The sequence below is a fragment of the Mustela erminea genome, chromosome 4 (genome assembly GCF_009829155.1).
Source record: "Mustela erminea isolate mMusErm1 chromosome 4, mMusErm1.Pri, whole genome shotgun sequence".
NCBI classification, from domain to species: domain Eukaryota; kingdom Metazoa; phylum Chordata; class Mammalia; order Carnivora; family Mustelidae; genus Mustela; species Mustela erminea.
In genome coordinates, this window is record NC_045617.1 from 73,486,920 (window position 1) to 73,510,042 (window position 23,123).

Sequence of the window (23,123 nt, forward strand, 5' to 3'; positions counted from 1 at the left end):
AATTTCAGGAAACTTAGGTCCTTTTTGTGGACTCAATCATATTCACTGAAGAAATCTCAAAAAGTGTTTTTCTCTTCCCCCCCTCCCCCGCAGTCTCCCAGTCTCACAATGGTCTTATTCAGTCCCAGTGGAAACTTTGTCTCATTTGACTTCTGTGGCCTTTAACTAATATGCTGAGGCTATTAAATCCTGCAGCATCTTGATGACATGTTTATATACACCTTTTCTCAATAGTGGTAAGCAGAATTCAAGGGTAATCAGAATTCAGGGTAGTAGCTGAGGAAAGAGAAGAGTACAGGCAAGTGGGTTTGAAAAACTCCCTTGTGTAGTAGGCACTATTGATGCATTGTCCCTAATTTCCATGCATACCAGCATAATTTGCCACATTTCGTTTTTGCATCTTTGTCAAAGAGCTACCTTTAGGCTACCAGAATGCACTTTGCTGAAACTGACATCAGGCCAAAATGGTCAGAAATTGATACCCGCAGAGACACTTACCAGTGACTCATTGGTGTTAGGATATATAGCTCTCCTCCTTCCTTGGAAGGGAGAATTCTTGTACATGACTTTTGCATTATTTTCCAGAGCTTCCCAGGGATTAGGCTCTACTTTCCCACTGTGGTAGTGTCATTAATGACGCCTCCTTCTCTTCCCTCTTCACTTCATCTCATCTGTGTACCTGGTAACTTTCAATAATCTGCTTGCATTGAGCCCTTAGATTAAGGTCTGCTTCTGAGGGAGGCAAAAAAAGGCACTGGAAAATTCTATTGTGCAATTCCCTTGCACATACATGAGAATTAATGCTTCAGCAAGATCAAAGCCAGATTTCATAACTTCTTTAAATTTCCTGTCTTTCATCTCAAGACATGCTATTATACCTTTTCTTTTAATCAAAAGATATACAACGGCTTTTCCAATTAATCTTTCCTTCCATGTTTACTCAAGGGAAAGCTTAAAAAAAAACCCCAAAAAAACCCAAAAACCTCTCCACCCCTGTACTTCTTTTCTATACTTTTTAGAGCTACCCTACCTTGCATCAAAACTTCTAAAAGAGTAGTTTATAGCCTTTGCCTTCACTTCACCACTACCATTTGAGTATTTAATCATTTTAGTTCTCTCTTCCCAATGTAATTAAAGTAACCAATTTTAGGAGTCCCATTTCTGGAATGGCAGCACTGGGAGTTTTATGGAATCATTCTACAGCCGAATAAGCATAATTGGTAATAATTATTCCAGAAAGCCACAACTATTTATTTATCTATGTTTAAAGATTTTATCCATTTATTTGAGAGGAGAAGAGAGAGAGAAAGAACAGAAATCAGGGCACAGGCAGAAGAAGGCTCCTCACTAAGCAGGGAGCCCAATGAGGGGCTCCATCCTAGGACCCTGAGATGACCTGAGCTGAAGGTGCCCTAAAAAGCCACAACCATTTAGTGTATATAGAAATTGGCATAAGGGCCTACAATAAATAAATATACATTTACTCAAGAAAATCTAAAACTCAGTAAGAATAATGAGAATCTGGAGCATTTGAATCACAGTCTGTTCCCATCCTTTAGATTCCAGGTGACTTCATGAGAAGTAAGAGTCTCCTGTCTGACCTAGCCCCTATTCATAGGATAGAGGCTCTAACATAAGTGTGTATGTTAGACTGAGACCCTGATTTCCTTTACACCAGCTCTTCTGTAGGGTGAAAGTTCCATCAAGGGAGAGGAAGCCAAGAGGGCCAGAAATGACTGCCTATACTCAGTACCTCTTCCTAAAGGAAGGGTACCATACATAGAAAAGTCTCTACCCCAGTTTCACAGCTCAGAGATTTTTTTTTCTTAGAAGAAAAAGGTAGATCTTTGAATAGAGAATTCTGTAGGTCTGCCAAAGGAAGTAACTTTATTTATAGATTTTTTTTTAAGATTTTATTTATCCACTTGACAGAGAGAGAAATCACAAGTAGGCAGGGAGGCAGGCAGAGAGAGGAGGAAGCAGGCTCTCCGTGGAGCAGAGAGCCCAATGTGGGGCTTGATCCGAGGACCCTGGGATCATGACCTGAGCCGAAGGCAGAGGCTTTAACCCACTGAGCCACCCAGGCGCCCAGGAAGTAACTATTTAAAAGATAGCACGAGAAAGCTCAAATCTAAAGGTGCTCTTGAAAACAATATAAGTGTGTAACCAAAAAAATGGTGAGGATGTGAGGAAAGGAGAACTCTCTTATACTGCTGATGGGAATGCAAATTGGTGCAGCAACTCTGGAAAACAGTATGTGGTTCCTCAAAAAAGTTAAAAATCCAACAATTGAATTACTAGGTATTTACCCAAAGGATACAAAAACATAGATTTGAAGCAGTACATGCACCCCAATGTTTATAGCAACATTATCAACAATAGCTAAACTATGAGAAGAGTCCAAATGTCCATCACTGATGAATTGGTAAAGAAGATGTGGTATACATACATACATGTGGTACACACACACACACACACATACACACACACACAATTACTCAGCCATCAAAAAGAATGGAGTCTTGGGGTGCCTGGGTGGCTCAGTGGGTTAAAGCCTCTGCCTTCAACTCAGGTCATGATCTCAGGGTCCTGGGATCGAGCCCCGCATCAGGCTCTCTGCTCAGTGGGGAGCCTGCTTCCCCTTCTCTCTCTCTGCCTGTCTCTCTGCCTACTTGTGATCTCTGTCTGTCAAATAAAAAAAATAAAAGCTTAAAAAGAAAAAAGAATGGAGTCTTACCATTTGCAATCATGTGGTTGGAGCTAGTGTATTATGCTAAGTAAAATAATTCAGTCAGAGAAGACAAATACCATATGATTTCACTCATATGTGGAATTTAAGAAACAAAACAGATAACCATATGGGGGGGGGAGAAAAAGAGAGAAAGAAGGAAACAAACCATAAGAGACTCTTAAAAATAGAGAACTGAGAGGTGATGGAGGGAAGTGGGTGGGCGATGGGCTGATGTGTGATGGATACCAAGGAAGGCACTTGTTATGACAAGCACTGGGTGTTGTATATAAATGATGTATCACTAAATTCTAGTCCTAAAACCAATATTGTTCTGTATGTTAACTAACTAGAATATAAATAAAAATTTTTTTAAAAACCTGCAAGAACAAAAAGAATGAAGGAAAAATAGACAGAGCCTCAGAGTATGTATGACACATTAATCCCACCAACATACCTACAATGGAATAACCAGGAGAGAGGGGAGAGGAAGAAAAAAGTAAACAAATAAATAAAACCATAAAAAACTTATTCAAAGAAGTAATACCCAAATTTCCCATCTCTGATAAAAAAAATTAGCACATCCAAGAGGCTCAGCAAACTCCAAGTAGGAAAAATACAAAGGGTTATACAGAGAAACACCATCATCAAATGTTGAAGGACATTTTTATCTAAAGACATCTTTATCTAAAGAGGAAATCTGGAAGTAGCACAATGAAGCTGAAATATAAAGACAATGTCAAATAAACAAAAATTAAAAGATTTCACTGTAAGAGAACCCAACTATCAAGAAATACTAAAAACAAACCAAAACAAAAAAACAAAAAACAAAAACAAAAACAAAAAAACTTCTTCAGGCTGAAAGAAGTGACCTCGGACAGTAACTGGAAATCATATGACAAATAGCAAAGAAAAAGAGCACTGGTAAAACAATTATGTAATTGTAAGACATTCTATAAATGTATATTACTTCTTTCTTTCTTTCTTTCTTTCTTTCTTTCTTTCTTTCTTTCTTTCTTTCTCCCCTTTTCTTTTTTTTGATTTTAAAAGCATCTACATAAAACTACATACATACAAGTGTATTGTTAGGTTTATAACATAGAGAAATGTAATATATTTGCTAATAACAGCAAAGAGGAGATTGGTGGGAGCAAAGTTGTATTGAAGTAATGATATGACCCCACATGGACCCCATAACATCAATGTATGGGATAAATGAAGGGAACCATGAGTGATAAATAAGAAGGTTAATATAATAAACACTATAAATATGTACTTGCTCTCTTTTCTTCTCTCAGCTTCTTTCAAAGTCATACAAGTATATATATCAACACTTATAACAATGTACTATTGTGTTTGTAACATTTACAGATATAATATGTATAACAATAATGGCACCAAAAGGCAGAAAAAATAACTCTAAAAAAGTAACATTTCTGTATGTTACTGGAATTAAGTTAGTATAAATCTGAAGTAGACCGTGATATGTTAAAATGTATATGGCAAGACCTACAGCAGCCACTAAGAAAATAACCACAACGATGAAAAAAGGAAAAAAAATGTAACACTAGAAAGTATTCATTAACGGAAAGCTAAGAAGAAAAAATAAAGGAATAAAAATTATGTGAGAGAAAACAGAAAGTAAAATGGCAGATTGTTATTTTACAATAAACAACACTCAACTATATCCATAACATGAAATGTAAGTGAATTAAACAATCTGATAAAAAGGCAGATTGTCACACTGGATGAAAAAAACAAGAACAAAGTGTATGCTGCCTAGGGTAGACAAATTTGGATTTATAGACACAAATAGGTTGAAGGTAAAATGATGGAAAAGATATATCATGTAAACAATAATTAGAAAGCTGAAATGCCTATACCAACATAAGACAAATTGGTCTTTTAAAAAATCTTACAAGAGATAGATAAAGAGAGAATTTTAAGAATGGTAATAGTGTCATCCTTAGGAAAATATAACACTCATAACCATATATTTACCTAAAATTAAAGCCACAAAATACATTAAGAAAAAATTAACAAAATTGTGAAAATAAATAAACTTAGAGAAATAGAAATTCAGCAGTAATAGTTGAAGATGTCTTTACGTCACTTTTTCTTTTTTCCTCCCTAGCTTCATGGAGATATAATTGGCAAATAAAATTTTATAAAGTATACAATGTGATACTTTAATATGCATCTATGTTGTGAAATGATGATCACAATGACACTAATTACGTATCCATCATTTTACATAGCTATCTTTTGTGTGTGTAGTGAGAACACTTAAGATCTACTCTCTGCAAATTTCAAGTGTACAACATAGTATTAACTATAGTCACTATGCTGTACATTAAATCTTCAGAATTTATTCCTCTTACATAACTGAAATTTTGTACTTTTTGACCAGTTTCTGCCCCGTTTTCCTCATCCACAAGACCCTGGTAACCATCTTTCTAGTCTGTCTCTATAAGTTTGGATTGTTTTTAGATTCCACATGTAAGTGATATACAACATTGATGTCTCTAACTTGTTTCACTTAGCATAATGCCCTCATGATCCATCCATCATGTTGCAAACAGCAGGATTTCCTTCTTTTTCATAGCTCAGTGAGATCCCATTGTATGTATGTATGTACATGCTATGTAGATGTGGTATGTGCATGAATTCTTTGTCCATTTACCCACTGATGAACACTTAGATTGTTTCAATATCTTTGTTAATGGGAATGATGCTGAAATGAACAAGCAGTGCAGATATCTCTTCAGGGTCCTATTTTCATTTCCTTTGGATATATACACAGAAGCAGATCACTGGATCGTATGATAGTTCTATTTTGAAATTTGTAAGGAAACTTCCTACAGTTTTCCATGGCCGTGCCAGTTTACATTCCCACCAACAATGCACAAGATTAATTTAATTATTTTTTTCCAGTTTTATTGAGAAATAATTGACATACATCACTGTATGTGTTCAAGGAGTATAATATGATGGTTTGATTTACATATATTTTGAAATGAAGTGAGTACTACAATAGGTTCAGCTAACATCCAGCTTCTCATACAGATAGAATAAAAAGAAGAAAAAAGAGGAAAAAAATTTCCTTGTGATGACATCTCTTAGGATTTACTTTCTTCTATATAACAGTGTTAGCTGTAATCATCATGTTGGACATTAGATCCCTAGTATCCACGTACCTTATAACTTAAGTTTGTACCTCTTTTTAGAAGATTTTATTCGAGAGAGACAGAGACAGAGATAGAGCCTGAGAAGCTGGGAGGAGGCGGAGGGAGAGCCGGAAGCATACTCCCTGCTGAGCAGGGAGCCTGACGCAGGGCTCTATCCCAGGACCCTGAGATCATGACCTAAGCCAAAGCAGACGCTTAATTGACTGAACCAGCCAGGTGCTCCAAGATTTTATTTTTTTAAAGTAATCTCTCCACTCAATGTGGGGCTCAAACTCACAAGCCTAAGGTCAAGAGTTGTGTGCTCTACTGACAGAGCCAGCCAGGCAAGCTGGAAGTTTGTACCTTTTGACCACTTTTTTCCTTCCCCCATCTTCTATTTCTGGTAACCACAAGTATCTTTTTCTGAGTTTGGTTTATTTTTAGATTACACATATAAATGAGATCCTGCTGTCTTTGTCCTTTGTTGTCTAATTTCACCTAGCATAATGTCTTTAGGGGCCATCCATGTTGTCACAAATGGTAGGATTTCTTTTTTTATGACTGAATAATATTCCATTATGTATGTATATCTATATTCACAACTTCTCTATCCATCTATCCATCAGTGCATAGTTAGGTCATTTCCTAATATTGCCTTGAATATTATAAATAATTTTGATATGAACATGGGGGTGCAAATATCTTTTGAGTTAATGTTTTTGTTTCCTTTGGATGTATTCCCAGAAGTCAAATTGTTGAATCAAATGGTAGTTACATTTTTAATTTTTTGAGGACCTCCACATTATTTTGATAGTGGTACATGTTTTCCCCAAGTACGCAACATCCTTCTTCTAGCTCCTAGTGTATCCTTCTCTGGTATTAAATCATTTTTCAATAGCTTATTGGCTTTCATTGTCTGTAAGTTTTTGTTTCTGTTTTTTCACACGAAAGACTCAACAAAGCCTGGCTCATTTGTCCACCCCAAAGTGGATAATAATGGGCAATTGTGGTGACCACATAACCACCAAGAAATGAACAGACAGCATGGTGGCAACATTCCTGTTAGCATTATAGGAGAGTTTTAGGGTCCGCCATATATTGACATCTTATTAGGAGAAGTCTCCAAGACACTTAGTAAAATTGTATTAAGCTGTTTTTTGTTGAACATCTCCTTGAAAAGAAATATCTACACTTTAGCTGAAGTATCTTGCAAAGCATATGGCTCTCAAATATCTTACTCCAGAGCTAAGTGAATCTAGGAATGAAACCATACTTTAAAAAGGGTCTTTTCCATAACAGCTGAGAAACAATTAAGTGCCTTCAAATTTCAGATGTGATTAAGTTCATACATAATGATTTAGTTGGTCAGTATACTTTCTGGGTTCTGACTATTAGGTTCAAAGAACAAAGTGAATTGCTACAGGCATTCTGTTTAGTTGGGTAGTCTTGTTGTATCTAGAGGGCACAGTTTCACTCTGGCTATGAATTTTTGGACTATCTTGGGCCAAGAACTATGTAGACCATCCAGGGTAATCTTTCTATCTCAGGATTCTTTTCTTTTCTTTCTTTCTTTTTCTTTTTTTTTTAAAGATTTTATTTATTTATTTGACAGACAGATCACAAGTAGGCAGAGAAGCAGGCAAAGAGAGAGAGGGGGAAGCAGGCTCCCCACCAAGCAGGGAGCTGGATGCAGGTCTCCATCCCAGGACCCTGAGATCATGACCTGGGCCAAAGGCAAAGGCTTTAATCCACTGAGTCACCCAGGCGCCCCTCTATCTCAGGATTCTAAATTTAGTTATTTACAAAGTCTGTTTTGCCTGCCAAGATAATTTATTCAGTTTCTAGGGATTAGAAATGAATGGACTTGAGTGTTGCCATTATTCTCCTTACCACACAAGCACTATCTGCTAAAGAGTAAATACAACTCAGTAAAAATGTCTTCCGTTTCCCTATCATTTGAAATATTTATAGTTGGAGATTAAAACTGCTTTCAAAAAAGTAACCAAATCAAATATTGATACTGTCATTTTAATGGAGTTCAAAAATTTTATGTATTTTAAATATTCTGAAATTAATTTCAGAGTAAAGAGTATATATCATATGAATGTAAATGATTTAAACTCCCCTAAAAGGTAAACACTCTTAGATTGAATTAAATGCTGCTTATAAAAGGCACATCTTTAAAAAGTGAGAGAATATTAACAAATCATTAAACATCAATTTTAAATACTTACCAATGTGGAGAAATCTATATGTATTTTATTTTGCTAAATATTACATAGATTCTATAGGTATATACATACATATATGAATGTGGACATATATATAACTAGATACACATTCCAATAGATAGAATATATCAATCTATATTTTAAAAATATTCTCAAATATTAGCAGTTATATCTACGTGATAGGTTTTTTTCCTAATGCCAACCTTCTTTTAAAAATAGCTGGGAGGATACCAGGGAGTTTCTCTTACTATTTAGGAAGTGAGGCAAGCAAAAATGGTATTCAGCATTGGTTTTGCAGCAAGTTATTGTAGAGGAAGCCTGCACCCTAAGCAACAAGAGTGGCACTGCCATCTCCTTCCCTGGGAATTATACTCCACATCTCAGCATCAAGCTGCCTTATCTTTGAACTGTATTTGTGAACATCTGTGATGATGTGGGGCCATGAGCAAATGGTCAAGATAGAATTCTTTTTTTTTTTTTTAAAGATTTTTATTTATCTGAGACACGGGGAGAGAGAGAGAGAGAGCATGAGCCAATGGAGGGAGGGGCAGAGGGAGAAACAGACTCCCTGCAGAGCAGGGAGCCCAAGATGGGACTTGATCCCAAGATCCTGGGATCACGACCTGAATTGAAGGCAAACACTTAACCAACTAAGCCACCCAGGCGCTCTCAAGATAGAATTCTTGACATTTTTCATGCAAAAGGTGCTTTTATTATGGCATGGGGACAGGACCCACGGGCACAAAGAGATGTAGTTTTGCTGTATGAAGCTGATGGTTATATGCTTAATGCCCAAGAAGCAGGGGACATGCAGGGAGTATAGATCATAAAATGTCTTCCTTGAATTTCTAATCATAAAACTACTTTTGTAAGATTTCTCTGGTGCTTATCACTCAGTTTGATTTTTAACTATCCGTGAGATGTTCAGGCAGTCATAAGGGCCTTTAAGAATGGAGCAACCAGTAAATATTTGATCCTTAATAGAACTATGCAGGCTATAGGTCAACCTTCCGGACTAAAGGTGAACATTTTTCTGCTTCTATCCCTCATGATGTGCTTTATCTCAATTTATATTGTGCATCTGTTAACAAGATGTGTTCTAAGTATCAAAAAAGCCTACAAGAGGTTCTATTTTGGGTCTGGGGTTGCTCAAAAATTTTTCCATAAATTAACAGTAATTTCTTCTTTGCTTTATGCCATTTTGCCTTAGGAAAGGTTTAATGGTAACTTTTAAATAGTGGATGATCTCTGTATTGAAAAGTTTTGACTATAAAGCATAATATGGAGTAAAAGGAAGAAAGCAGTTTATCAGTCTAGTGAAGGAAGGGGAAAATACCTGGATATGTATTTCATAAAAAAGCAAACGATTAAAGAAATTATCATCCAATATTTGCTTATTGAGCCAGTAGTTAAAAAATAACTCAGTACGACCTGCTAATATTACAGTGCATTACCTTTTAGTTTGTGGTACGGCACACCATTATTAGAGTAAAATGTATTTTGACACAAGGATGGTATGTGCAAGTACACTGAAATGCTATACACACAGATGAACAATCAGAATGCTACTGGAAAAGAAAAAAGTTAGAAAGACTAAGTCTTAAAGTAGAAAACCTTTCCCTTTTTCTACAGGAGATGGGAAGCAAAGTACCAGATATTTTGGTCTCAGCCCTCCCAGCTCCCACCTGCTTGTACTTACTAACCTTTGTTAATTTTTTTTTTTTTTTTTTGTGGTTTAACCTCAAAATATGTTTCAATTTATGGGCTTGACACCAAGACCTGGACTTTAGTGCCCACTTGTTTATACTTACTAACTTTTGTCTTATATTTCTCCCTAAGCTCTTCTTTCCAGCTTTCTTTTGCACTCAGGCAAAGGAAACTCTCCCCAGGGGATGGGGACTGCCCACACAAGACCTCCTGCCATCCCACCAGCCCAGACCACCCACACCATTTAAGCTAAATCTGGTTTGTGCCTACACAGATGGATCATGGAGTGACCTCTAGAATGACCTACAATGATCTTTACCTTATTATAATACTAATCTACACCCAGGAATAAGCCTCAGCCTTATCTGCATAACACATAATGTATGTATAGGCATGTTTCATTAGGCTCAGACATGACCTTATGCCTGCCTTACATAGGATGACAAGGCTTCCCTGTCTAAATATTCATCCTAACCCTAAACAAAAGGAATCCATTTGCTCTCTCTCAGGGAATCAATGGCTTTGGAAGCCCTTCCCCACGATCTCATTTGCTGCAAATAAGTTCTCTTTGTGTGACAATTCAACCTGTGCAGTTTCTAATTCACCAAAGAGAAAACTCATGTTGGTTCAGGTACACTACCCAGCACCACCAGACACCTCACTGCAAATTCCCATTCTCTCCTGTTACACTTGCACACCTGTGGGTAAAAAGGTACTGCTTAAGCACTATTGAAAAAAGAAATGCTGAGATAGTATCATCCCTAAAGAAATACTTTGTTTGATCTTAAGAAAGACACCCCCAGGGAATCTACACAAAAATGTTAAAGGTCAAACCTTTAGCCACGGCTGCCATCCTTGGAGCTGCAGTCCCATACACCTATTGTGCAGTACCATATATCCACATACAAATTTATGGCATAAACAATACATCTCGTTACCACCACTCTACAAACTAATTCTCCCAAATCACCATTTAATCAAGCGAATTTCCTGCTCCAAGGTGTAATGGCTGCTCATTTCATATTAAACTGAAATAAAATACTTTCAATATTTGGACTTCTTCCCATCGGTCCAAACTTGGTTCTCATTTCTTCCCTCCTATCCACTTCTCCAGACCTTAAAACTTGCTTATCATCTCCTCTTTTTGGTACTTTCTGTTCCTCCCACCAGACGTTCCCTTATTTACTAAGATCTATACCTTCCGTCCGAAACTCCTTTAGACAAAACGATCCCAATCCCAGGGGAAAATGGCCTTCCTCTGCAGCTGTCTTCCAAAGACAGTCCTGTTTGCTGCATGGCATAGGTATGGGCACAGAATTCTAGGCCTTCTGAGCCTTTCAAAAATCATACCACACGCAGGACATATGTTGAGTAATGGTTTAAAAAAAAAAAAAAGAAAAGACAAATACTTCCCCCGTTCAGTAAGGCAGAAAAAACGTTCAAGAAGTAAAAGCTTTTGGTACCTTCCTTTCCCCTTCTGTTTCAAAATGCCCCAACCCAGCTTCCTCCGCCCTCCACTCTTCCCACGTACACAGAATGCCTGAAAAATAAATGCAGTCTGCAGGCTTCGCGGGACCAGCCCTTAACTCTGTGTCCCGGAACCGAAAACGCAAAGCGGGTCCATTCACCCCAGGTTCGCTCACGACCCAAGGGTCGGTCTACCCAGGCCCGCGGCAGCGCGGGATTTCCGCGATCAGACCCCGGCGCCGGCTGGACCACGGAAAAGGGATCCGGGAAAGGACGAGTGCGAGCGAGGTAAAGAAGCCGCGAAAAGGCACCGGAACTCGACACAGGGGAACGCGCGCGGCGGAACGAAGGGAGGCGCCGGCCAGGGAAAGAGACGCCAGGGGGAGCGCAAGAAGGGAGCGGGGAGCGGAAGAAGGTCTGGGGGGAGCGGAAGGGGTAGCCGCCCGCCCGGCGGCGTGCGGGACGGAGCGGCCGCAGGACTGAGTGGCCGCAGGACCGTACTTGAAATGCCCTGCGAGCGAGGACTGTAGCTCGTCGCTGTGTAGTGGACTTTAGCGCTTCCCCACACGAATTCCGAGCAGAGACCCGCCCGGGCTCCGCGGCGCGTTCCGTGGGAGGCCATCGCGGAGGCCCAGTGCCCTCTGCTGGGCCTGGGGACGCAGTGCCCAGACCGCGCGCGGACTTGGAGAGGTGAATGAGGGCGGCGGGAAAGGGACTAACACCGTTGTAAGGAGCGCGGCCAACCGCCCAGATGAATGTGTTCAGAATAGGGAGGCGTGATTTCAGCACACTAATTTAAATTCTAAGTACTTTCGAGGTCCTGTGCGGCGCGGGTGAGGGAGGTCTCCTAGGACTTGTGAATTTGTCCTCTCTGTGTGTTACTCTGCTTAATTAACACTTAACATTATTTGTTGGGTGCATTCGACTTTTCAACAACAAACAATGTCCAGATCATTTGTTGGTGTGGGCTCTTTACTTCCTGAAATTCTTCAGCGCCTCGATAATCCTTTAATGCTCCCCACAGCCACACACGAGTCACAAATACAGGGGGTTGGAACCGCAGAGAACTTAAATTACTGGTTGAAAGGGCTGATGAGGAACTTGAAGAAAACAATCTCTATCGACCCCCTTCCCTCCTCCTTTCCTTTCCCCACTTTTTATCCGAGGACCGCACGTTTACCAGCTGTGGCTCCAGGAGCTGGACGTATAGAGATAAACGGGACATTGGCGAGTTTCACAGAGGATCCCTTGGGGAAGCACTCTCTTGGAGGAAATTACAGGGAGGGGGGAGTTGTAATTAGGAAATCTTCTGGGAATGGGAGGAGTAGTAAATCGGCTGACCTCCTGTTGCCTGACCTGAAGAAAGTGGGTAACAGTAGGTTCCATTCTGGGAAGAGAAACCAGCTAGCAGAGACCGATGGAATCGAAACAGGGTGAGTGATGGGAGTAAGAAGTAGGGTAGGTGGAAAGTTGGTTTGTGGACAGAGTCTCAAGCCTCCTGTGGCATTATGAATTCTTAATACTTGCATGCCAGATTGTTATTGATTTATATTATTTGTCAGGCACTGTTCTAGGCATTGTAAAGACCTTCTTACTTTGCAAAATGCAGTGGGGATATTCAGTTAAAAATTTATTACATGAGACTTAATAAAAATACTGTGCAAGCGGACAGTATTTTTATGCAGTCTAAAGAACTAAAGGAGATGAGGCAGCGTTCCTGTGAGGAAGAGAAAAGTGTAACAGGTGAGGTATCACAATTATATAGGTGATGAGTGAGGAGCAAAAACCTGAAGGATTTGAAAAACGAGAAAAGTTCATTTTGGCTATATGAAGAAGGGGGGTGTGAATGATGGCATGTAAATGAAGCTTGAAAAGTTGCTTGTATGATGACAGTCTAAAATGAAAGCAAAACTTGAAACACAAGTCATGTAGTGACAGTCTAGAATATTTATTTTTTGTTGTTTACCCCTTGCCTCAGGTTAATAGTTTTCTTGTTAAGTATGCATCTGTTTTAATTTTCTGGATTTAGTAATTCTGATTTATGGTAAAATGGATTACATATGGCTTTCATGAGAAATGTAGCTTATTCCCCTTGCAAGGAGGGGAACTCTTTAAAAACCTTTGCAGAACTTTAACAAAAACGGAAGAGAGTAACACATGTAGTCGTAAGATGTCCATAGGGCTCTCCTCTTTCCCTTTTCCAGTGGCGTGGTTAAGAGCTTATTTAGCTGATGTGACTGTGGCAGAACAGCAAAGCATCCTGCATGACAAAATTTAAACATAATCCTTTGTCCTGAAGAATGTTTATAAAACGTAAATTCCTCAGAACTTTTTCATTGCCTTATGATTCTGGAAGAGTCCAGAAATGATGATTGCTTAACCACATGCTTACACAGAACCTGAACCTCAGCCTTGTTTGTTCGCGTGTACTTTCAGATACTATAGAAGTTTATTAGTGGCTGATATTTTTGTCATCTCCTTAGCACTGAACTCTTGTCTGATTTGGCCTTTGAATTTAAAATTGGGATGAAAGTATACATAAATAGGTGATTATCAGATTTCTAGAACTGGATTTCTAAACTTGAGGTCAGCAAACCTAGGAGGCTTAAGCAGTGCCCTCAAGTTTTTGTGGTACTCTTCTGTGGCATAGACAAGGGAACATGAGGAGAGGAGAGAAAAGAAAGGTGAGTTAGTAGTGGAAGGGGGATAGGAATGAGGAAGAAGAGAAAAAAATGGAATTAACAGAAGGATATGTGAAGTATTTATTATAAGATTTATTTGGAAAAATCAGCATATCAAAGATGTCTAGTGAGGCAAAAATATTAGTTACATGTATGTTTAATTGTGTAATATTTAAAGATAAGGAAATAATAGACCTGATGGCATATATACTAATTGCCCTTCTGTTGTTGGATATTGGAGAGGTAATATATGAGGACAGAACAGGCTCCTTATAAGAGAGAAGATGTATTGTTCATTGATTTTGTTATTCCACAGTAATTAAAAAGGCTATCGATAAAAAAAATGCTAATGATTTTGTAAGTTTTATTTCTTATTTTCTAGTTTCTTTGTTCTTTTCCCTAAACAGAATACTGTGGGAAACAGCCAAATTTAGTTTCTGAAAATAGCCATCAAAGTCCTTATTAAGTTTATTTTGGCACCTTTTTAAATGTTGAAGGCATGGTAAATATAGAGAAGACCAGGACCTCTGCCTCAGTTGAATTTTCCATTGAGTTTCTATTCTATGTCTGATATCTCCAGGGACACGACATGCTTAGAGAATATCCAGGAAAGAGCTTGGATGTATTATCTTTGGCTCTGGCTCTGTATATATACCTTCCAGTTTTGTGAACTGACCTGATTAAGTGATCTTGAGAGCTTATTTTCCTAGACTGGAAGCAGGCATAAGGAACCCTGAGCCCTACTCTATTTGATCTTCTTTAAATGGAAAAAGATAAAGGCAGCCCCAGGTTCCTTTTACCACATAAGCCTCTGAGAGAGAGAGACAGACAGACATAGAGACAAAAAGGAGAACAGAACTAAGAGAACAGAACTGTAGTTCCAGGGCAGATAGTTTCACTTTGTTGATTAGTATGCAAAACCACACACTGAATTACTTGTTTTTGCCTCAAAACCCCTATCCTCCTTTGGAAGGTGAAGAAGAGAAAGTGAGGCAAAGTAGGTCAAATCTCAGATTCCCTCTTTAAGTTTGCCACTAACAGTTATTAGATGTTAACCTCAGTACCACTGGGTAAATTGTCTCTCCTCCCAAGAAAGTTAGAGAATGTAACAGTCTAGACCTGACCTAAGATTCCTCTTGTAAGAGAAATTTTACATAAAGAACAAAGAAGATTACCAATCAGATCCTTGTAAAATATGTATTGCCAACTACACATATTATAGATAGAATGATGTCTTATTATTTATTACTTCACTTCTTTAAAAGTATTGATATTTTTATTAGTGAAACAATAAAGATTGTGTTGTATGCAAAGCCATTTTGTAAACACGAAAGGAAAATCATACCCTTGCACATTTGTAGCTACATATCCTGGACTTGGATTTCATAGAAGCCCAACAGTGAAATAAATTTTTCTATTTTGCAAATAGAGATCTTAACATAATAGTTTAGAAAATGATGGGTAGGTACTGTAGTGCCTACACAGTAATAACCATATTAAGGTTCATTTAGTTCCACAAATATTAAATGTGAAACTGTGTGCTAAAGCCTGTGAATAAGATGCAGTTCTGCCCTTAAAAATTTTTTAATGTCATGGAGGGAGGAGCTTTATTTCTAATTCTCTAAGGTACTTCAATAAGGACTCTTTAGTAGTTGTCAGACCTGCCAGACTATGTGGCCACTGTGTTCTTTGTTTAGTATAGTATCTTTATGGCTGTGTGTTCTTTGTTTGCTGTCTTCAATGTAAGAAAGAGTATTTAGGAAACTAGTTTTGAAAATGGCCATTTAGAAGATTGGGAGAGATTATTGGTAAAGGCAGAGGCAGCCCCCAAAGTTTGGAATGATATCCTTCAGTTAAAAAAAAAAAAAATTGAGAAATGTTGTATACATACATATAGTGAAAAATGCATAAGAAGAATTTAAAGAACAATAATAAAGAAACAACAAAGAAAATAAGTGTGTATCCCTTACCTAGGTTAAGAAAAAAAAAAACACGTGTTTTCTGAAACCTAACTTTTTTAGTGTGTGTTAGGTGACTCAGGCAATAGCTTTCTTCATTTTTAATATCTTCATTTATTTTCATACTGGCCAGATGACCTGAGTTTCAAATCAGGAAATAAATGTAATAATACTCTCTGGAAGTAGTGTATGAACAATAGTGTGTATAGTTTTATAACCATCTCATAAATACTTTGATTTAGTCAAGTAGCCTATGTACAAAATATTTTACTGTCCATTCAAAAGGCTTGTTGTTCTAGCTATGGAGTTACATGGAATTATTTCTAAAGTTTTAAAGGTTTTTATAAATTGATAATTTATTTAAAAATAAGTATTTATTTCAAGAAAAATAGAGTGAGAACTTTGGTTGAGAGCATTTTTATTGTTTTAAAATTTGACAGAAGGTAAGCTTTAATTGTGAAAAAGAAATGTGGGCTTTATTTTTTTTTTCCTTCTAGATTTGTTTCACGGAGGGGAGTGGAACTAGACAATCATGCTAATAGATGAGCAGTAACATAATCTTCTGAAGAAATGACACTCTGAAAATATGTAAGATGAGAGTATTTAAGGGTGGCTCCCTCTGCCAATATTTTGGCCATAAGGCACTACAAAGAAAAGCAAGCCTGAGTTTATGTTTTCTTTCGGTTACTGTCCAGGAGACCTGGAATATTGCCTGATTTTTGTTGTGGTTCTCCTTAGAATTTTAAACTTTGGAAAGAATGAAGGCAAATAAAATACCATAACTTTTTGCAGGTGATTTAATGTCATTGGATCCTTTTTTGCCTATAGAAAATCCTTAGATTTCTTTTTCTTAGATTTTATTTGAGAGAGAGAGAGAGTATGAGCAGGGGAGGAGCAGATGAAGAGGGAGAAGCAAACTCCCCACTGAGCAGGGAGCCTGGTGTGGGACTTGATCCCAGAACTCTGGGATCATGACCTGACTCGAAGGTAGATGCTTAACCAGCTGAGCCACCTAGGTGCTCTGGAAAATGCTTAGATTTCATGATGAAAGTTTACTGGTGAAGGAAAAAAAAAATCCTTTTATGATGTCAAGACTATATTTTAAGTATGTTGTAAATCTCTAACAGAGCTTATTAAAAGGAGGAACTTTATTCTGGTTTTGATTAGATAGTTGAAGTATATTTGCTTTTTGTGTGCATCTTTTTGTTTCCTCGATAAAACTAAAAAAAAAAATTTAAGTTAGGTAAGGTTAGGGTAAGTTAGGGTAAGGTTACTTTTTTTTCTCCTTGAAACAGTTAGCAAGTAGTCACTAGTCAGAACTCAGTAAATACCATTTAATTGTTACCAATTATATCTTACCAAATGCTTTTATCATATGTATGTGTGTTTATGCACTAAGATCCCAGTCTGTGAATTTCTTGGCCATCAAAACCTATACATAGGTGTCATTTCCATGCAAAGGAACTATTCAACCTTTTATTTTTATTTTTATTTTTTTTAAAGTAGGCTCCATGCCCATTGTGGGGCTTGAACTTGTGACCCTGAGATTGAGAGTCACATGCTCTACCAATTGGGCCAGGCAGGCACCCCTCAAGTCCTTTTTTATTTCTTAGAAAGGAATTATTGCCTATTTTAAATAATTTGATGAAGACTACTATCCTGTTTTAAAATATCTTAATTGCTAATATTGTCAAAATTTGTCCTTAGAGAAGCAAAGAAGGTGTCACAACTCCTTTTTTTTAAAACAGTCTTGAGATTTTAAAATTTTTTTTACACATCATGCCATGAATTCATAAGGAATAGGTTCCAACAGCTCAGGCTCCTGTCCATTGGTTCTTACGAAATGTGCTTTTCTGGGTAGAGTGGGCTGATGCTTCAGTTGAACTCAAACGCCTTTCTCTTTGGCTTCCTTCTTTTTCTGATCATTTTCCTTCACATTCTTCAGGAAGCTGTTTGGCTCTTTGAATGCTTGATGTGCTCAATACATGAATTCTCTTAGAAAGAATCTTGCTCTTGGGCGCCTGGTAGCTCAGTGGGTTAAAGCCTATGCCTTCGACTCAAGTCATGATCCCAGGTCCTGGGATCGAATCCCCATTGGCCCTCTCTGCTCAGTGGGGAGCCTGCTTCTCCATCTCTCTCTGCCTGCCTCTCTGCCTGCCTGCCTTCTGGTAATCTCTGTCTGTCAAATAAATAAATTTAAAAAAATCGTTAAAAAAAATTTAGAAAAAAAAGTATCTTGCTCTTGTTTGTTTACAGCAGTGTCAATGGCATGCTAGATAACATTGTAGATTCTTCCAGTTTTGCTATGGTAACATCTGTGGGGGCTTTCCTGTTTGAACAGTGCCCATCCCCTTGATGGTTACCATATCACCTTTCTTAAAGATTTGCATATATGTGGCCAAAGGCAACTCCAGGTTTTCTAAAAGCCTAGGGAATGGACTGTGGCTGTCTTTTCCTCTTTTCCTTTGTGTTGATCTTTTGGCAAATTACTGAAAGATGGCTGTTCCCATTACAACTCATTTTGAATGGTACGTTTTGGTATATTTCACTATTTTTCCAATGGACATTGACTCCTGAACTTGGGTCTAAGAGTAATGAAAGGGGAGTGAAAAAAACCAGTGGTTGGTTTGCCTGGTGGTGGAGCATAATGTTCAAAAAAGAATTCTTGAGCCGTGTATGGTGCAGCTTAGTTTAAATAGCACTGACTGGGCAGAAAGAGCTACTACACTTTTACTCTATGAAGTTGGTGGTTATATGCTTAGTGCTCAAGGAGGAGGAGACATGTGGGGCAGGTGTGTTAGATCATAAATGTCTTCTTTGAATTTCTGCTTGTAGTCATAAAACTACTGTGGCAAGGTTTCTCTCGTGCTTATCATTAAATTCAATATTAACTATCAGTGAGAGATCTGGGCAGTCTTGAGACACCCTAAGAATGTAGCTACCAAAAAAAAAAAAAAGAATGTAGCTATCAGTGCAGATTTGATCCTTATCACAACTACGAAGGCTATAGGTTAACTTTCTAGGCTAAAGAACATTTTTCTGCTTCTATCCCTCCTCTGTTGGAGATGAGAAATTATTCACATGGCTGGAGCTTATGAACATGAATACATCTTGTCGTGAAGATATTGGTTTTGTTAAATGTTTTTCAAGCCCCAATCCTTGTCATTCTCAATAAATCCTGAGATTTTTAGCATAGGCTTCTTTTGCCAGCTCAAGAGATCTTGAGGCAACTTGATATTTACATATGGGTGATAATCTAGGAAGCCTCCAAATCCTTGTGTTTTTTCATAACCACTTCATACTTAGTAATAACATTTTATTTTTGAAGTTTTCCTCCCCAGTCCCACTTCCCATAGACCTAAATTTTCTACCTTTATTACTTTATTTCCTCTTCAGTTTCATGCTCAAGTCCTGAGAAGCCACCTTATTTTAAATTTTTTCAGTCTCTTTGGAAATGTGTACATAGATTTATACTTCTGTGGGTGTACATTTGACGTATACAATTCACTTATTAAAAAATAAATGAAAATATCTTGAAATTAATTGAAATATTTAACATTGCAGTTCTGTGTACTTGAGATCAAGAATACTTTCAACAAAAGGATTTGTCCTTGTCCGGGACAGTTTTGCTTTCAGTTAAAGATTATTAGTTCATTTGACCAGAATAGCTCATTTTTAGTGATGCTAGATAACTAATGACCATAATTATAGAGGTACTTCCTTCCCATATACAGAGCTTTTATTACTCTCCTTTGGAAAAGCAGGCACCTATGCTTTTGAATCAGGCTTAAATTTTGAGAACTGGGGCTATGCAAAGGAAAGAAATAAGGTAGATATAGGCAATAACATGCAGTAATATTTGCAGGAAAATTATTTATTTCAAATGAATGATTGTTTACAGCAATGCCAATAGCATGTAGTAGTAATTGTCAACGTTCAGAGATTGCCTCATTTTCTTCAGTTTTACGGTATCATGTAATTTTCCTATCTGTCCAATAATTTTATGTAGTACCAATCAAGTACCTTTTATTACACTAATACAGGGGGTGGGAACATCTATAATATAAATTTATTCTGCATTTGTTCTGCATCATTACGTATTTCTTTGTTATAATTGGATTCTTTTGTTCATTTTGAAATTTATTTCAGAAATCTTGCAATATCTCCTAAGTTAACCGAAGATTTCCTGTAATAATACAGGATTATGTTTGATAAGCATTCCTTTTAGGTTTCAATATCTTCAAGAGGCTTTACATGTGTTAAAACTAATTCATACCATAGAATCTGTCATCTTAATTGTATCATTTTCTAATCTGATAGGACTGGTGGTGGGATGGGAGAGTGGTATAGAAGTAAGCATATTATATGAGTTTTGGAAAAGGAGTATAAAATTGGCCCCAGGTGAAGGTATTAAACGTCATTTTAAGTACTTAGATATTTTATTTTGCAACTTGTAACTTTTGACTACTTTGGTTGCTTACTGGGTGCTGTTTCATCACTTTGACTCAGACCAGTATTACTTATAGTCCATAAGTGGGCCCCTTGTGCTTTTATTATTCTTTACTAATAGGTTAATGTTAATAACTATAGCCACAGACAAATAGTCACTTTTTGGGCAGGGGAGGAAAGGAGCATGGACATGTCTGGGTTTTTTTGAGAGGGAGAGAGAGAGAGAGAGGAAGAGAGAGGAAGAGGAAGGGAGTGAGGGAAGTTGGCAGAGGGATAGAATCTTTTAAGAGGACTCCCTGCTCCCAACCCGGGACTCAATCCCACAACCCAAGAGATCATGAGATCATGTGATTATGAAATCATGACCTGAGCTGAAACCAAAAGTGGGATGCTTACCTGACTGAACCACCCAGATGCCCTGGACATGTTCTGTTCTAAATAAACACTTGTCTGCTTATTTCCATGCATGTGAGCACTTCGCATCCTTTCCACTTAGCCTGTATATTTTCTTTTAAATTTCTAGTCATTTTTATTCCAGAATGCAGAGACAATGCCTAGATCTACTATAGCCTAAACTACAATAAGTAGAGCCTCTTTCCCTGGTCCTCTTTTCCTATAAGTTTTAGGAATGAATTGATAAAAATCTAAAAGAATTTGATTCTGGTTAGGATCCTTGAAATCTTAACCCTGTTAGGAATAACCCCAGGAGTTGTTAGAAATAATTTTGAAAGCTTTTGCATGGACAGATGAATGTTCAAGTTGTATCGCCCTCGCCCCGCAAGGACGACAAGAACCCCGGTTCGGATGCATCTTCTCTCTCTTCTCTCTCTTTATTTCCGCAAGTCTACACACTTATATACGCTTACATGACCAATCAATGAGCAGGGTACAGGAGGGAGCGAATCAGGCTGTGCACCTAAACGAACAACTTCGCTAGCAACCAATGCTGTTTACTTCCTCTTTGGGCGTTCTGCTTAGTCTCATGAGGCAATCCTAACGTGGCAACTAGCCAGGCGCCATCTTTTAATGGCGGAGGCCACCCTGGCCAGGGGCCTGCCTCCGACAAAGTTGAATACAGATGACAGAGATTCTAAGAAAAATTTTACTAAGTTCCAGAGTGCTAACTCCCACTTCTAGGTCAAGTAACTTCTGGGTTCAAAGAACTTGTTATAGTTAAGGTGCTCTTTTTTTTTTTCTTTTTTTTTTTTTTTTTTGGTGAGATTTTATTTATTTATTTGAGAGAGAGAGAGAGCATGAGAGGAAAGAGGTCAGGGGCAGAAGCAGACTCCCCGCCGAGCAGGGAGCCCAATGGGGGACTCGATTGCAGGACTCCAGGATCATGACCCAAGCCGAAGGCAGTCACTCAACCAACTGAGCCACCCAGGCGCCCCAGTTGAGGTGCTCTTAATATCTTTTAGGAAGTGCCTGAAAGGGCTTCTTACTTAGATTGCCAGTGGTCTAAGATCTCAGCTTTTGTGTTTAGACATTTGAAAGTTATCCTGTAAATTTTCTTTAAAATACTCAGGGGAAGCAGAAGAAGGGTTGTATGTGTTGTATGTGAGATGGCAGTTAGATGAAACAAGTTTTCAAAAATGTTGATGATTTTCAAGCTATGAGATGAAAATTCTCTATACTTCTCTCTACTTTTGTGAATGTTGGGAAATTTTATTCTTTCTACTTTTGTGAATGTTAGAGAATTTCAGAAATGAAAAGTTGTTGTTGTTGTTTTTAAGAAGGAGTTGGGGGCCCCTGGCTGGCTTAGTCGGTTAAGTGCCTGACTCGATTTCAGCTCAGGTCATGATCTTAGACTCTTGGGAATGAGCCCTGTGTCAGGCTCCATGCTCAGTGCAGAGTCTGATTAAGATTTTCTCTCTCCCTCTCCCTTTGCCCCTCTCCCACCACTCAGGCTCTCTCTATCTTGCAAATAAATAAATGAATAAAATCTTTTAAAAAATTAAAAAAATAAAAAGAAAGAGCTGAAGGCAATATGAATAAATGTTAACATTTACTAAAAATGAGGAATGGGTATTCGTTATATTTTTTTTTCCTATTTTTTAAAAATCTTGGAACATTTCAGAATTAAACAAAAAAATTGCCTTGGATGCTGGAACACTGAAAAGAAATAAAATAAAATAAAATGGAAAAAAAATTGCCTCTCCATCCAAGAGTATTAAAATATGAGGCTGTTTTCTGACAAATTAAGCTCATAAAATGTAGAATAAATGTCAGTTTGTTAGCCTTGATATATACTAGTGAGTACCCTTCCAGTAGGAAAGAAAGAGGATTAACTGTTAAGACCATAAGGAGTTTGTTAGTAAGAATAAAGTTGTGGCAGTTGAAAGTCACAGCACTTATGGCACCTTTTTTATTGGAGGAATAGCATTAAGGTCCTATTCTTGGATATTGTTTTCAAAGACAACAAGCATCTAACTCACTACCATTCTTTTTTGTTAAACCCTCTCCTATGTATCACAGCACATTAGGTCATACTGTGTCTAATATGAATTATATTTTACTTACTTTTTTTTTAGATGAGTTTAAGGAACATCTTGGTCTCCTCCATATTGTATTCAAAGTCATCTTAATGAGGAAATTTTGAAATACTGTTCCTAAGTTCTTAAAGTATACCTGTTTAGGGGATTGCGTTCCATTGTGTAATACTTTTAGATACTTTCACAGTTATAAGTATTCTGCTGAGTCACTTTAACAAAAATGTCCCTTTGAAAGTGAAACAA

General features: G+C 37.7%; 1 protein-coding gene and 1 long non-coding RNA gene across 6 annotated transcripts in view; one reads left to right on the forward strand and one right to left on the reverse strand.

Moving 5' to 3' along the window:
* LOC116588480 overlaps positions 1-11,247 on the reverse strand; it is a 104,495-nt gene extending 93,248 nt beyond the window's left edge. The window contains exon 1 of the long non-coding RNA XR_004284961.1: positions 10,950-11,247. This is a non-coding gene — a long non-coding RNA (uncharacterized LOC116588480). The remainder of the gene's footprint in view (positions 1-10,949) is intronic.
* A 122-nt stretch (positions 11,248-11,369) lies between these two features.
* The window catches only part of ECHDC1 (ethylmalonyl-CoA decarboxylase 1), a 67,803-nt gene continuing 56,049 nt past the window's right edge, over positions 11,370-23,123 (forward strand). For 2 of the 5 annotated variants that reach the window (XM_032339589.1, XM_032339590.1), the window contains exon 1: positions 11,701-11,990. Coding sequence is in view for 1 of the 5 variants with exons in the window: in XM_032339588.1 (XP_032195479.1) it covers positions 12,718-12,733 (16 nt within the window). In the remaining 4 variants the exon portion in view is untranslated. Of the gene's footprint in view, positions 11,589-11,700; positions 11,991-12,622; positions 12,734-23,123 lie in introns of those variants that run through there. The other 3 variants (XM_032339587.1, XM_032339586.1, XM_032339588.1) reach the window with 3 other exon arrangements.